The sequence below is a fragment of the Amblyraja radiata genome, chromosome 8, assembly GCF_010909765.2.
Source record: "Amblyraja radiata isolate CabotCenter1 chromosome 8, sAmbRad1.1.pri, whole genome shotgun sequence".
Classification (NCBI taxonomy): domain Eukaryota; kingdom Metazoa; phylum Chordata; class Chondrichthyes; order Rajiformes; family Rajidae; genus Amblyraja; species Amblyraja radiata.
The window spans coordinates 39,901,065-39,916,315 of NC_045963.1; the positions used below are offsets into that span (position 1 = coordinate 39,901,065).

Here is a 15,251-nt window from a genome sequence, read left to right on the forward strand (position 1 = left end):
CCTCATGATTTTCACTGCACCTTCGGGTGCATGTGACGAATAAATTTGACTGGTTGTGTCATGTGATATATTCAATATCTTATCAGTCTCGTACTCAGTTCTTAAAGTTACATTATATACACTACACCTCACTAGCGACTAAACCTATGCTGACCGCTCTAGGCTGCCTCTCCCGTTGCCCCCCATTATGTGGTGGTCCATCCATCCACATCAGAGGCATTCCTTTATCACTATCTCACTGCTTATCATTGCATCGCCTATGTACTTTATCCTCACCGGGTTCCTCTCGGTGAAGTGGGACTAGCAAATAAAAGTCCCTCTATCCACTTCTATTTCAAATAAAGGGAAACAAAAAAATGACGACGAGCGCAATTAAAAATAACAGAGAAGGGAAGTGACAAAGCGGACGGCAAATGAAAGCTTCACATAACCTCTGTGGTAATCTAAAATAGAAACACTCTGCAGGCGGATAGAGATAGGAAGTTATTAATGTTAAAGATCGCCTTTAGTCTGACCTACTGAGTGTTTACAGCATTTAGCGATTTATTCTTTCGTGAAGTGCCTTTGGATTTAATTTTGTTGGAGGGACTCACAGGCCAGGCGATGTCTGTGGGGGGAAATGAACAGATGATGTTTCGGCACAAAATGCTGGAGTAACTCAGCGGGTCAGGCAGCATCTCTGGAGAAAGAAAATGTCTCCTTTTCTCAAGAGGTGCTGCTGACCCGCTGTTACCCCAGCATTTTGTGCCTAGCTTCGGTGTAAACTAACTAGCATATGCAATTCCTTCATACACAGATGATGTTTCGGGTCGAACCCCTTTAGTTCATTGCTCAAGATTTCAGCATCTACAGAGTAGTTACTTGTCTCCTGTGCTCCTGTTTTATGTTCTTCTGATAAATAAATATCAGTAAGAAGTAGAACCTCCTTCCGGAGGAGTAAGTCAGTGATTGGACAACGGGCACAGCTCTAAGCCTTCATGCTTTGGTTCCATTATAAATCCATATGCAAATATGCAGTGGAAACCACCTAAATCTCATTGTGTTCTGTCTAGTTGCCTTACTTCCACACATAAAGGGGAGGACTATTAACGGCACCCTCACATTCGCACATATGAAAATGCGGCTGCAAGATTTATAATGGCAAAACCTGACGGTAAACGCACGTATATTATTTACTGATGTTAATTCCGTGGCGTTGTGTACTATTGAAGGGCGAGTGCAAAGAGCCGACCCAAAATCCAGAGACTGGCTGTGGTCAACTTTTTACAGTCAGTTTCGCATCAAATGTTGAGAGGGTGTGATACTTCCTGAAACATTGTGTGACCTTGTTCTCGGTTAGTTCGGCGGGGTCCCTCCCGACTGCTATGCAGCGAGCAGCCCGAGCGCGACTTGAGCAGAAGCGGGAGGTAAGAGTGGGCTCGGGTCTGGGGTCCCTTCTTGTGTCGTCATTGCACGAACACAGCTGCTGATGAATGCACAAGGACCTCTTCTTAATGCGAGTAATACCATTGCATCTCAGCTGGCGATTTTCAGGAGGAATCTATTTGCTCTTGGATCCGTTTTCTGTGCAGCAATAGTTAGTGTAAACTGCAGCTTTTATTCGCCAGCGTGAAATTGGGGGACTGTTTTGCTGACTGGGGATTCCCTTCGCCTGTAAAATGGCGCGGATCAGTGGTGTCCCAGCCATGACATGTTTACCTTTTATGTACTTTCATTATCGAAACGCTCCGTGCAGATTGGCTTATTGCTAGCTCCCCTCCGGTAGTTGTAAGGCTTGACCCCGGACAGAGCGATCAGTTGTTTAAGAAGGAACTGCAGATGCTGGAAAATCGAAGGTACACAAAAAAGCTGGAGAAACTCAGCGGGTGCAGCAGCATCTATGGAGCGAAGGAAAAAGGCAACGTTTCGGGCCGAAACCCTTCTTCAGACAGATCAGTTGTTCGCTGAGTGGAACTAACGCCTCATCCATTATATTAACCTGAAATCTTAATGTAACGTCATGGAGTCATGGTTTACGCCGACCAATATGGCCCCATCTAAGCTAGTCCCACTTGCCTACGTTTGGCCCATATCCCTCCAAACTTCTCTATCCATGTACCTGTCTAAATGTTTTTTAAACTTTGCGATAGTACCTGCCCAACTACATCCTCCGGCAACTCGTTCCATACACCCACCACAAATCTTTTTTGTGGGAAATGAAGTGCTGGATAAACTCAGCTGCCTGCCAGGCCACATCTGTGAAGGAAAATGGTCACAGGACATGTCCTTATTCAGACTCATGGGAAGTCCCCAACCGAAACGTCGCCAGTCCATTCCCCGCCACAGATCCACTGAGGTCCTCCAGCACGTTGTGTTTTTGTTCCAGATTCCAGCATCTGCAGGTCCTTGTCCTTCCTTCCTAATTTTGAAATGTAGTTTTGGTGACTGGAAATTTTTTGATACAAAATAGTTACATGTAATCGCAATACCAATGCTATTTCCAGTTATCTCTCCATTCATTTCTACTGTACAGGTGACCACCATGTTATGGGGGTTGCGTTCCTAGAAAACTGTCAATATCACGAATTTCTGTAATGCAAGGTCATGCCATCTATGCACGTGTAAAGCAATGAGAGTTAAAAAATACATTTTGTGTTTATTTTTATTTACATTTTCACACATAAATTCCATGAGAGAGAATTTTGTCCTTTTTGGTTAGTGACTTGTGAATTTAGTAAAGCGAATTTCCGTTACTCGAACAGCCGTAACCTGTGTAACCGAGATCTCCTTTTCATTTCATTTCATTTATTTATTTATTGTCATTCGATAAAAACATGCTTCCACATGAATCATGAGCAAAATTTGTATTCAGGTCCGAGCAGCTTAATAGTGCAGTAAGACATCAATAAAATGCAGTTGTAGGGGGGTGGGTGGGATAGGGGGGTGAGGAGTAAGGGAGCAGGGGTTGCTAGTAGGCATCCAGTGATATAGTACCATAAAAACATGTTTATCAGAAACCTAGAGATTGTAAGCGCTGATATCAGCAAGCCACTGCTCTAATAGCATGTTGGGTATACCATTGTTTGCCTCTTTTACTGTTAGCCATGGGTTATGACGTGAACATGAAATAGCCCATGAGGACGTAAGTGCACGCAGGCTATTCACGTGTCACATGCGAAAATTAATTGTTTTACTATGACATGGGTGACTAAGCAACTGTGTAGTGCGAATTAGCCAGACCTGTTGATCTATGAAGCTATTATATCATTTGCTGCTATAATTTGCTGGAGGACAGAGAGTTTCTTCACCACTATGTGTTTTGTTTTGCAAACCAGCGTCTACAGTTCCTTGAATCTCCGATAATTTGCTACTAATGGGTTAGTCGTCACCTCAAATTTAACAAATATCGGAGAATTATGCATGTGTGATTAAATTCGAGAAAAAAAATATTTTGTGGTTGAAAATTCTACTCAAGTGATCTGCAACAATTATACAAGGTCTGGTTTTACATTTAACCTTGTAAACAAGTTTGCAACTGAACTGTAATTACGCAGGCATTGCATTTCATTTGCACATGATGCATTAGCAATTGCAACAATATTACTACATCATTGTCATCAAGGCATTTAAAATTAATCTTCGTTTGATGTCCAGGGAATTGAATCCTGCTGTATTTAAATATAGATTACTAGACCAGGTGCGGATCAGTTGGGCCCGTTCCCCAAGGCAATATTCCACACCTAACCCATAGCCCCCAACTGCACAGGCGCGGCTGAGGGGTTCCCGTTGTGACACCAGAGATCCCCATTGTGACACGAGTCACAGCAACCCTCCCCAACTGCGCCTCACCATCCCTCTTCCATTCCCCCTCATCCTCCAGCACTCTTTCCCCTTCCTCCACCCTCATCTTTCCCCTCTCCTCCCCTTTCCCACTCCCTCCCTCACCTCTCCCTCCTTCTCCTTTCCCCTACCCTCAGTCACTCCCTCCCCCCCTCCATATGCCCTCTTCCCTCCCACCATAAGTCCTCTCCCCTCCCTCCATAATCCCTCTCCCCTCCCCTCTGCACTTTAACCACATGTGATTTTTTTATATTGCAAATCTCAAATTGTGGAGTACAGAGGCAAATAACTAAATGATGGATCTTTGTCCCAAACATTATGGAGGGCACTGCAGGTAAATAGTTGGGACTGAAGGCAGATAAATCCCCAGGGCATGATGATCTGCATTCCAGTGTACTCAAGAATGTAGCCCTAGAAATTGTGGATGCATTGGAATTATAGACCAGTTAGCCTTATATCGGTAGTAGGGAAGATGCTGGAGTCGATTATTAAAGATATTATAGTAGCGCATTTGGAAGGCAGTGACAGGATCAGTCAAAGTCAGCATGGATTTATGAAGGGTAAATCATGCTCGACTAATCTTTTGGAATTTTTGGATGTAAAAAGTTAGAACGGATAAGGGAGATCCAGTGGATGTGGTGTATCTGGACTTTCAAAAAGCCTTTGACAAGGTCCTACATAAGAGATTAGTGCAAAATTAGAGCACATGGTATTGGGGGTAGGGTATTGACATGGATAGAGAACTGGTTGGCAGACAGGAAGCAAAGAGTAGGAATTAACAGGTCCTTTTCAGAATGGCAGGCAGTGACTGGTGGGGTGTCGTTAGACTCGGTGCTGGGACCCCAGTTGTTTACAATATATATTAACAATTTAGACGAGGGAATTAAATGGAACATCTCTAAGTTTACGGATGTCACAAAGCTAGGTGGCAATGTGAGCTGCAAGGAGGATGCTATGAGGCTGCAGGGTGATTTGGATAGGTTGGGTGATGGGCAGTAGCATGGCAGATGCAGTATAATGTGGATAAATGTGAGGTTATCCACTTTGGTGGAAAGAACAGGAAGGCAGATTATTATCTGAATGATGTCAGATTGGGAGAAGGGGAGGTGCAACGAGACATGGGTGTGCTTGTACATCAGTCACTGAAAGTAAGCATGTAGGTACAACAGGCAGTGAAGAAAGCTAATGGCATGTCAACCTTCATTGCGAGAGGATTTGAGTTTAGGAACAAGGAGGCCCTGCTGCAGTTGTACAGGGTCCTGGTGAGACCACACCTGGAGTATTGTGTGCAATTCTGGTCACCTAATTTGAGGAAGGACATTATTGCTATTGAGGGAGAGCAGCGTAGGTTCACCAGGTTAATTCCAGGGTTGGCGGGACTGACATATGATGAAAGAATGGGTCGACTGTGCTTGTATTCGCTGGAATTTAGAAGGATGTGAGGGAATCGTATAGAAACATATAAAAATCTTAGAGGATTGGTCAGACTGAATGCAGGGAAAATGTTCCCAATGATGGGGGAGTCCAGAACCAGGGGTCACAGTTTAAGAGTAAGGGGTCGGCCAGTTAGGACTGAGATGAGGGAAATCTTTTACACCCAGAGAGTTGTGAATCTGTAGAATTCCTGCCACAGAAGGCAGTGGAGGACAATTCATTGGATGTTTTCAAGAGAGAGTTAGATTTAGCTCTTTGTACTAAGGGATTCAAGGGATAAGGGGAAAAAAAGCAGGAACAGGGTACTGATTGTGGATGATCAGCCATGATCATATTGAATGGCGGTGCTGGCTCGAAGGGCCGAATGGCCTACTCCTGCACCTATTTTCTATGCAACTCATTCTCCTTACCAATTCCCCATTGCATTTGATATTTTCAAAGATTATGGTATCTCCATCTTAAATACTTCTTGTGAACTAGCCTCCATACGTCTCCAGGGAACAAAACTACAGAGATCTGTGAGAAGAAATTTCCATATACCTTGGTTTGAAATGACCGTATGTTTACTTTGAATGTCTGTCGCTTTGTTCAAGAATCTCACAAGATTGAAAACATCTCAACATCTTTCCAGTCATGCCCCCTTAGGATCTTATATGTTTCAGTAAGATCACCCCTTATTCATCCTAATTCTGAAGAATATGTCCCCTGTTCAGCCTCGCTAGATATGACAAATCTTCATTCCAGCATTTAGCCCAGTAAACACCCTTTGGGCTGCCTCCAATGCTGATACAATGTTTATTAGCTCAGGGGACCTGAAATGTGTGGAATACACCAGGTATCACCAACACTCTGAACATTTGCAACAAAACTACCTATTTCTAAATTTTAACATTCTTTGCAACAGTATACCGTTTGCCTTCTTAACTACTTAACGGACTTCCCTATAGACTATTTGAGTTTCATGTACAAGAATACCTAGATTCCTCTATTCTTCATGTATTTACAGTCTTTTTCCATTTAGATAATAATCTGCCTATTGGTAGCTGTTACCAAAATGCATGAGCTCTCACTTTCCCATGGTAAATCTACTTTCGCCCACTCACCCAATTTATCTAGATCCTGTTGCAGCAATATATTCATTACCTCTTGCCCGTACTCCTAATGTCATATCAAGGGCAAACTTAGAAACCTTACATTATAATTATAGTCATAGAGTTTAACAGCACAGAAAGAGTTCCTTTGGCCCAACTTGTACATGCAGACCAAGGTGTGAATCTGAGCTAACCCATTTGCCTGCCTTTGGCCCAGAGCCCTCTCAACTTTTTTTGTCCAAATGTATTTTATATCATGTAACTGTACCCACCTCCACCACTTCCTCTGGCAATTTGTTCCCATCACCCTCAGTGAAAAACTTGCCCCGCAGGTCCCCTTTAAAATGTTCCACTTTTATCTTGAAACTATGTTCTCCAGTTTTAGACTCCCCTACTCTGGAAAAAGACTGTGATAATGAATCTTATCTTTGCCTCTCATGATTTATAAACTTTTATTAGGTCTCCCTTCAACCTCCTTCCCTCCAGGGAAAAACCCTAGTCTATAACATTGTTCCTTATAACTCAACCCTCCAGTCCAGCAGGAAACCAATAGTTTTTGTATACATTTCAGGGAAGGGCAGCACAGCGGCGCAGCTGGTAGTGTTGCTGCCTCACAACATCAGGGACCCGAGTTCAGTCCTGACCTCAGGTGCTGTCGGTGTGGAATCGTCCTGTAACCGTGTGGGTTTCCACAGGTTCTACGATTTCCTCCCACATCCCAAAGACGTGCGGGTTTGTTGGTTAATTGTCCTCTGTAAATTGCCCCTCGTGTATAGGGCATGTGTGTATAACTAGTGTGTGAACTGGTGATCGATGGACAGCATGGGTCAGCATGGACTCAGTGGTTCAAAGGGCCAGTTTCCATGCTGAAACTAAACTAAGTATTCCCCTGTCCCTTTCTCTCTCCTGTTCATCGACACACGTCCACTCATCCACCCCCGTTTTTCCAAACAATCCCCCAACTCCTATCAACCAGTGTTTTTTCTGCTCCCCCCACCTGCTCACCACCCACATACTCCTTCACTGCAGCTTCCCTATTCCCTGCCGCCCAGTGTTCCCATTTGCTCATCAACTCTCCCTTATTTGTTTCCACGCTCCCTTTCTTATCAGTTTCCATTATCTGCTGCTCTGATATTTGCACCTCACCATGCATCCTCTATTGCTATCTCCACCCTTCCCTCCCCAACTAAACTCCATCTGCCAATCAACCCCTCCTGAGTCTGAAGAAGGGTCTCAACCCAAAACGTCACCCATTCCTTCTCTCCAGTGATGCTGCCTGTCCAGCTTTTTGTGTCTATCTGCGGTTTAAACCAGTATCTGCAGTTCTTTCCTACACACCTCCTCATCTAGATCTATCTATCACTTGCACCTCCTGCCCAATGTCTCCATGTCATCACTTTATACTGGCTAGTCTCATTTCTTCCTAAATTGTGGTCTGACAGATTATTTAATTAAATTTATGATTTAATTAAATTTATGTTCTGTGCTTTCACCTGGTGTTAGCAGGGCAGGAACAAACTCAGAATGATGTTGGTGGTTTAACTAACCCATTAATCATGAGCAGTGAACTCAATTTCAGACTAGAAATTTAATGTGGGATTTGGTGTGAATTTTGCAAATCTAATATGGAGATGGGTTGGAGCTGGCACTCATCTTTTTCTTTGGCAGCTTACAACCCAGTGGTATGAATATTGATTTCTCTAACTTCAAGTAATCCTTGCATCCCCTCTCTCTCCATCCCTTCCCCATCCTAGTCATTGTACTAGTTTCACTGGTCGTACTGGTGAGTTTCATTGTCTGTATAACTCGTTCTCACCTAGCCCACAGCCAACAATGGCCCTTCTCGTTTATTATCGTTACCTTTCATTCATTTGTTCCATATCTCTCTGTATCACCGTTTATATTTCTCGTTTCCCTTTCCCCTGCCTCTCAGTCTGAAGAAGGGTCTCGACCCGAAGCGTCACTTATTCTTTCTCACCAGAGATGCTGTCTGACACGCTGAGTTACTCCAGCTTTTTGTGTCTATCTTCGGTTTAAACCAGCATTAGTAGTTCCTTCCTACACAATTTTGGCTTTATTCAAGCCCACGGGTAAAAGGACTGAACAAGGTAATTCAAGCTGCTTGTTGAAATGCTTTATGTACCCAACCTGAGCAGGAATGCCCCTCTGGTGCATGAGAAAATAATCTGTTCCTCCTCACCCCAATCTAACCTCTGTCATTTCACTTCTCATGTACAACCCACCTTACTTACCAACAATTAGCTGCAGACAGTCACTTCCCAAGATGACTCAGAACAATTTAAATGACTGTTTTGGATGTGTTCCAAATTCCAAAAATAAATTAATGAAATACTTTATACAGATAATGTTAATAGTGTCAGATCCAAACAAGCGGAAAAGTGCTGTATTCTGAGATGAATGTAAACCGTGTTTCATAGCTGAGGCAAACTATGAAACGTGTTTCAGGGTACATGAAACATTCAGCTTGTGATACTTTCAGTCTGAAGAGGAATCCCAACCAGAAATGTCATCTGTCCATTTCTCTCCAGAAATGCTGCCTGACCTGCTGAGTTCCTATTGCACTTTGTGTTTGGCTTAAGATCCCAGATTGCAATCTTCACGAGATAGCAACCTTCACGTGGTCCACTCTGTTGCGATGAATGCAATCAACCTGGCATGCACAAACAAACAGACCAAGTTGTCTTACAACTTTAGGCTATGCACGCCATACGCAAGAAGAAGAAGAAGATCCCAGCAACAACAATCATTTGTGCCTCTATGATACGTGTTTGAACCTTACGCAAATAGAAAACAATGTAACTCATAAATAGGTAGCAGAACTACTCTCCAGTAAGCTTTCAATTATTTTTTCAAAGAGGAAAACACATTCCTGTACACATTTTGCAGTCTCTAAGCCTGAGCAGTAATGATTACAATTCTGCTGTTTTGAGTAAATGAAGGACAGTTGGCTCTTAAGGTTTGAAGAAAGGTATCAACCCGAAACATCACCCAGTCCTTCTCTCCAGAGATGCTGCCTGTCCTGTTGAGTAGTCCAGCATTTTGTGTCCATCTTTGGCTTGTATAGAAACTCTGTTTGATGCCAGACATTTAACACAATATGCATAATTTTTACCTTGACACTGTAACTGATCAGGATGTAAGATTTATGATTAAATTGTTCAATAAATTAGGGCTGGCACAGAGATGCAGCTGGTAATACCACAACCTCACAACTCCTGAGGTCCCGGTTTCCATCCTGACCTCGGGTGATGTCTGCATGGAATTTGCACGTTCTCCCTGTGATCACGTGGATTTCCTCAGGGTTTTCCGGTTTTCTCCCCACATCTGTAAGACATGTAGGTTGGTAGATTAATTGGCATCTGTAAATTGCCCCTTGAATGTAGGTAACAGGTAGAATCTGTGGGGAATTGATAATAGTATGGAGAGAATAAAGTTGGATTATATTAGTGTAGGATTAGTGTTAATAGGTGGATGATGTGTGGTTGTGGTGGCCTCTTTCTATCTGCCTATATCTAAATACATAGTCATGCCTGTTTAACACTAGACCATGACTGTTATGCTGAGGTCTAAATAAATCCTTTTAAAACGAGTTACCCACAAATGTGTTGTCTGAATATGCATTAAAGGATTGTAATGGTAGCACAATCTGTCAAAGAATGATTCCAGACAAACCAATGGCAAGTAAACGAGGGAGACTTGACAGAGCTGCCATTACAATATCCTCTTTAAATCGTGCAACAACGGATGGCAGCAGATTTAGGCACAAGGTTTACAATTAGTTGCAAAGCAATAATATTCAGCATAGATCTGAAAATTAGTTCCTGCATAGATCTATTTGTCTCTGTGGTGAGAATTCCCAATTTTATGACATTTAATGCTGGCATCCAATAGAAATCACATATACAGTGAACTGGAAGAAAAAGTCACAACTGTATTTTAAACATTACTAGACTAAGTGGGACCCGTTGGGTCCCAGCTTCACACGGGAGGGCTGGTCCCCCAATGCAATATTCCACCCCTCCACCAATTCCAATATTGGTGGCCAGTGTGGGGGGGGGGGGGGGGGGGGGGGGGGGGGGGTTCTGGAGCTCTAGTACAGGTGTTGTGGGCTGAAGGATCTGGTTTCCAGAGGGCTAGCATGGACATTGTGGGCCGAATGGATTCTTGGGCTGGTAGCTCAGTCACTCAAGCCTGTTGTGCTGGCAGCTCACTCACTCACGGCTGGTCGGATGGCAGTTGACTCATGGCTATTCCTTGAAATTCCATTTCAAGCAGGGTACAAGGCCACCAAAATCAAGTGCAGTTTCCTACCACTTCAAGCAGGTGCAAAGCTACCAAATTCAAGTGCAGTTTCGTGCCACTTCAAGCAGGGTGCAAGGCCACCAAACTCAAGTGCAGTTTCCTACCATTTCAAGCAGGTGCAAAGCCACCAAATTCAAGTGCAGTTTCATACCATTTCAAGCAGCGTGCAAGGCCACCAAATTCAAATGCAGTTTCATACCACTTCAGGCAGGGTGCAAGGCCACCAAACTCAAGTGCAATTTCATACCGTTTCAGGCAGGGTGCAAGGCCACCAAACTCAGTGCAGTTTCATACCATTTCAAGCAGGGTGCAAGGCCACCAAACTCAAGTGCAGTTTCATACCATTTCAAGCAGGGTGCAAGGCCACCAAACTCAAGTGCAGTTTCCTACCATTTCAAGCAGGGTGCAAGGCCACCAAAGACAGAGAGTCGTGACCTCTCCCTCCCCCATCTTGCAGAGACTGAGCCACGCCCACACTTCCAGGTTTTATAGTCCCTCCCCCTCCCACTAGAAGGAGCATGGCCTTTATGGAGTGATTGGCAGGAGAGAGAATCTCAACATTTTTTAAACACTAATAACTCTTATTTTTCATCGATGGGAAAAATCCTCAGCACCCGATGAGCGGAGGGGGACTCTGAGTAAGATGGCCAAAAATCATAGCCGTACGTGGTAGCGTTTTTTCTAAAATCAATATACAGCGCAAAAAGGAAGTGGTCAAGATTAGACTTTTAATGATATAGAAGGCAACACCACTTTTCAAAAAAGGTGAAGGCAACACCACTTTTCAATAAGGCAAAGGCAACACCACTTTTCAATAAGGCAAAGGCAACACCACTTTTGTATTTTCATGGCAACACCACTTTTGCATTTTCAAACCAAACCACTTTTGCATTTTCAAACCACATTTTCAAACTACATTTTCAAACTACATTCAGGGCACTCACAGGTCAGTAAAACCACTCACAGTTTAGTAGACATGGATGCAGTGTTATTCACAGGTCCGACTGAGAGTTGTGACCTCTCGCTCCCCCATCTTGCAAAGACTGAGGCAGTCCACACTTCCGGGTTTTATAGTCCCTCCCACTCCCACCGAACGCGGCATGGCTCTTGTCAGCAGCGGCCTCTGCAGTCTGTCTGTCTTTTTATTGTTTTCTGTCTTGTTCTATGTAGTTTTTATTGTTTTTTTTGTCGGGGTATGTGTGTGGGGGTGGGGTGGGGTGGGGTGGGGGAACTTTAAGGTCTTTCCCCTGCACGGGAGACCCGACCTTTTCTTTGTCGGGTCTCCGTTGTCGTTGGGGCTGCAACGTGGAGTGGCCTCCAACAGGAATGATCTGGGGCTCCAGTCGCGGAGCTGCGGATATACTCACCATCACGGAGCTGGCCGAGTCCGGAGCGGGTGGAGCTGTGGTGGAGCGCTGCTGTGACCCGACACCCGGAGATTCGGAAGCTCCTACCGCAGGTCTGTGGACAGTAATACCGGGAACCCGCGGGTCCCTGGTGGGAGACCGCTTTTCGGGGTTTCCGCAACGGCGACTTCTCCCGCCCGAGTTGCGGGGTTGAAGATTACCTGGAGCGGGGCCTACATCACCGCCCCGCGCGGCTTGGAATGGCCGCGGGACTTTGTGTGCGCCCGCCGGGGCTCCAACACCAAGAGCCCGCCGGGGCTCCAACACCAAGACCCGGTGCGTGGCCTTGCATCACCCGGCGTGGCTTTAATGGCTGCGGGACATTTAACATCGCCCGCCGGGAGCTTTGACTCTGTCTTTGACTCTGACATGGGGGGGAGAGGGGAGTGCAGGGGAGAGATATGTTTAAGTTTTGCCTTCCATCACAGTGAGGAGGACTCACTGTGATGGATGTTTATGTGAATTGAATTGTGTTGGTGTGTGTCTTGGTTCTTTTTTTGTATGGCTGCAGAAACCAAATTTCGTTTGAACCTCATGTGAGGTTCAAATGACAAATAAAAGGTATTGTATTGTATTGTATGGCGTGATTGACAGGAGAGAGAATCTCAACATTTTTTAAACATTAAGAGTCTTTTATTTTTCATCGATGGGAAAAATCCTCTTGTCCTGCGCAGCGGAGGGGGACTCTGAGTAAGATGGCCAAAAATCACAGCCGTAAGTGGTAGCGTTTTTCCTAAAATCAATATGCAGTGCAAACAGGAAGTGGTCAAGATTTGAGATTTAATTATATAGATTTAAAAAAACTGAAGATTGGACTATATTAAGGAAGAAACAAATGACATAAATGAACCTGTGTGAAATAGATTTTAAAATGTCCACATTTTTTTAACAGTGAGGAATCTATAATACACATAAATAAAGTTAGTTATTTTAAGGCCACGGAGTTTGCTTACACAGCAGTATGCACTCCCTTGGACTTTGTGCAACATAGCATCAATTTTTAAGTAACCGGTAGTTCCTCTGCAATTGGTAAACATCATAAATGTAAGTGATTTTATCAAATTCCATTGGAGAAACTTGCAAAAACACTACATATTTTGCAGAAGGGGTAAATTGCCAATAGCAACAGTGGCATTTTCACATTAAACTGTGTGTGCACCTCAATCTGGTAAGTAATGTCAGTTTTAGAGTTAAATGACAGTGAACACTGATTGTGTAGGAAGGAACTGTAGATGCTGGTTTAAACCAAAGGTAGACACAAAAAGATGGAGTAACTCAGCGGGTCAGAAGCATATTTGGAGAAGAGGAATAGGTGATATTTCGGGTCGAGATCCTTCTTCAGACTGAGAGTCAGGGGAAAGGGAAACGAGAGATTTCGATGGTAATGTGGAGAGATGTAGAACAGATCAATGCGTAGATTCGGAGAGCAGGAGGAATCACAGAGGGGGAGCAGCGAGAGAGGATGTTGCAGAACTCGTCGGAGAGAGGAAAACTTCTTCAAAGTATGCATATCTTGATGAGATTTCGCAGTGGAGCAGACAAAAGGTGTAGGAAACAACTGCGGATCAGTTAACATTTCTGGAAATTGTTTTGCCATATTTCTTACTGGAAAATCTAGTCTCAGTATTACTTCACAGAATTGTGGAGTTAATTTCCGTGCAGAAAAGCTATTTGATCTCATTCTTTCAGAATTTGCACTGTTTGCTACTGCAGCAATAGCTTGGCATCCTAATAGTGTCACATGAGTGGCAAGGATGTTTTGTTTAACGATTGGTGCACTATCGTGAGTATGACACTATTGAATTAATTGACTATTGAATGCATAAACACAGTGTGCAGAATTTTTGCAGTTTTTATTGTGTGTTTGTTTTTTATTCTGAATAGGTTTATTTTTTGAAAAAGTGTTCTGTCATCTTAGTCATAAGTACTGACTCCATCGAAAAATATTAAAAGGAATAATTGAAAACTTAATGGTAACATCTCTTAACAACATTGCATTCATCAAAAATACTCCAGTCGTTTGAATCACAGGAACTTAGAGATTCATTGGGATTTTTTCAGTCTGATGGAACCTTTGAAAGCTGCAGTCTTTCATGTATTTGTCAATAACATCTGCAACCTCTGAAGTATGAACACGGAACATAAATGTAAAGTGCTTGCAGTGCTTTTTTTTAAAATTGTTTTTCATTTTTAAACGTGCTCGTTGGGCACTGCGCTGACAAGTGGTGCGTTGGGTTTTCCAGCTCCGTGAATAGCAGCAGAGTCGGATGAGTGGCCCCCACGTTGCCGCCTCCGCTGCTCGGAGCGGAGCCTGTTTGTTGCTGCCGGGCGCTGCGGATGTGGTGATGCTGCGGCGAGCGCTGTAGCTTCCTGGGATGGGGCGGAGAGCGTGGGGATTTCCGAGCGTTTTCCGCAGCTGGCTCCTCAGCCTCTAACCGCTTCCCACCCACTACGTTGTCTTTCACAATAAACACATCTTTCCATTGTGGGAGGAGGGGAAAATAGGGAGAAACTTTAGCGTTAAGTCTGCAATAGCTACTTTCAGTACTTCAACGTTCATAAATTCAAACCTACTCCCGCATGCAATCATAGCTGATCTATCTTTCCCTCTCAACCCCATTCCCTGCCGTCTCCGTATAACCTCTGACACCCGTACTAATCAAGAATCTATCAATCTCCACTTAAAAATATCTATTGACTTTGCCTCCACAGATTCACCACCTTAAATTTCCTAATACTTTGCTATAGGAAAACCAAGAAATGGCAAACAACGTTTAATTCAATACTTCTAAGAAATGTGTACAACCATCACCTTTTAAAGATTCGCAAATCCATTAAAAATGATCCCTCTTAAAAGAAGGGACCCGACCCAAAATGTCATCTATCTTTTATCACCAGAGATACTGCCTGACCCGCTGAGTTACTCCTGCACTTTGTGTCTATCTTAAGTTTAAAAACCATATCGACTGAGACTGACCCCCCCCCCCCCCCCCCCCCCCCCAATCTTTGCGCATCCCCATGTATTTTATGTTTTTATGACTGTTGGCAGATCAATTTCCCTCTTGAGATAAATAAAGTTTTATCGTATCTTCTACCTGTTTGGAGAGGGGAAAAACGAGGATGACTGGGGTGTAGGTGGTCCTTGATTATGTTAGCTGCTTTGTGAAGTGGAGATGGA

The 15,251-nt window shown here is 43.8% G+C and overlaps 1 protein-coding gene across 2 annotated transcripts in view; it reads left to right on the top strand.

Moving 5' to 3' along the window:
* The first annotated feature begins 1,001 nt into the window (after positions 1-1,001).
* Positions 1,002-15,251, top strand: part of traf5 (TNF receptor associated factor 5) — a 41,567-nt gene continuing 27,317 nt past the window's right edge. Inside the window, exon 1 of one of the 2 annotated variants that reach the window (XM_033025623.1) lies at positions 1,002-1,153. In XM_033025623.1, the coding sequence (XP_032881514.1) occupies positions 1,138-1,153 (16 nt within the window). In that variant the 5' untranslated portion in view covers positions 1,002-1,137. Of the gene's footprint in view, positions 1,154-1,240; positions 1,407-15,251 lie in introns of those variants that run through there. The other variant, XM_033025624.1, reaches the window with a different exon arrangement.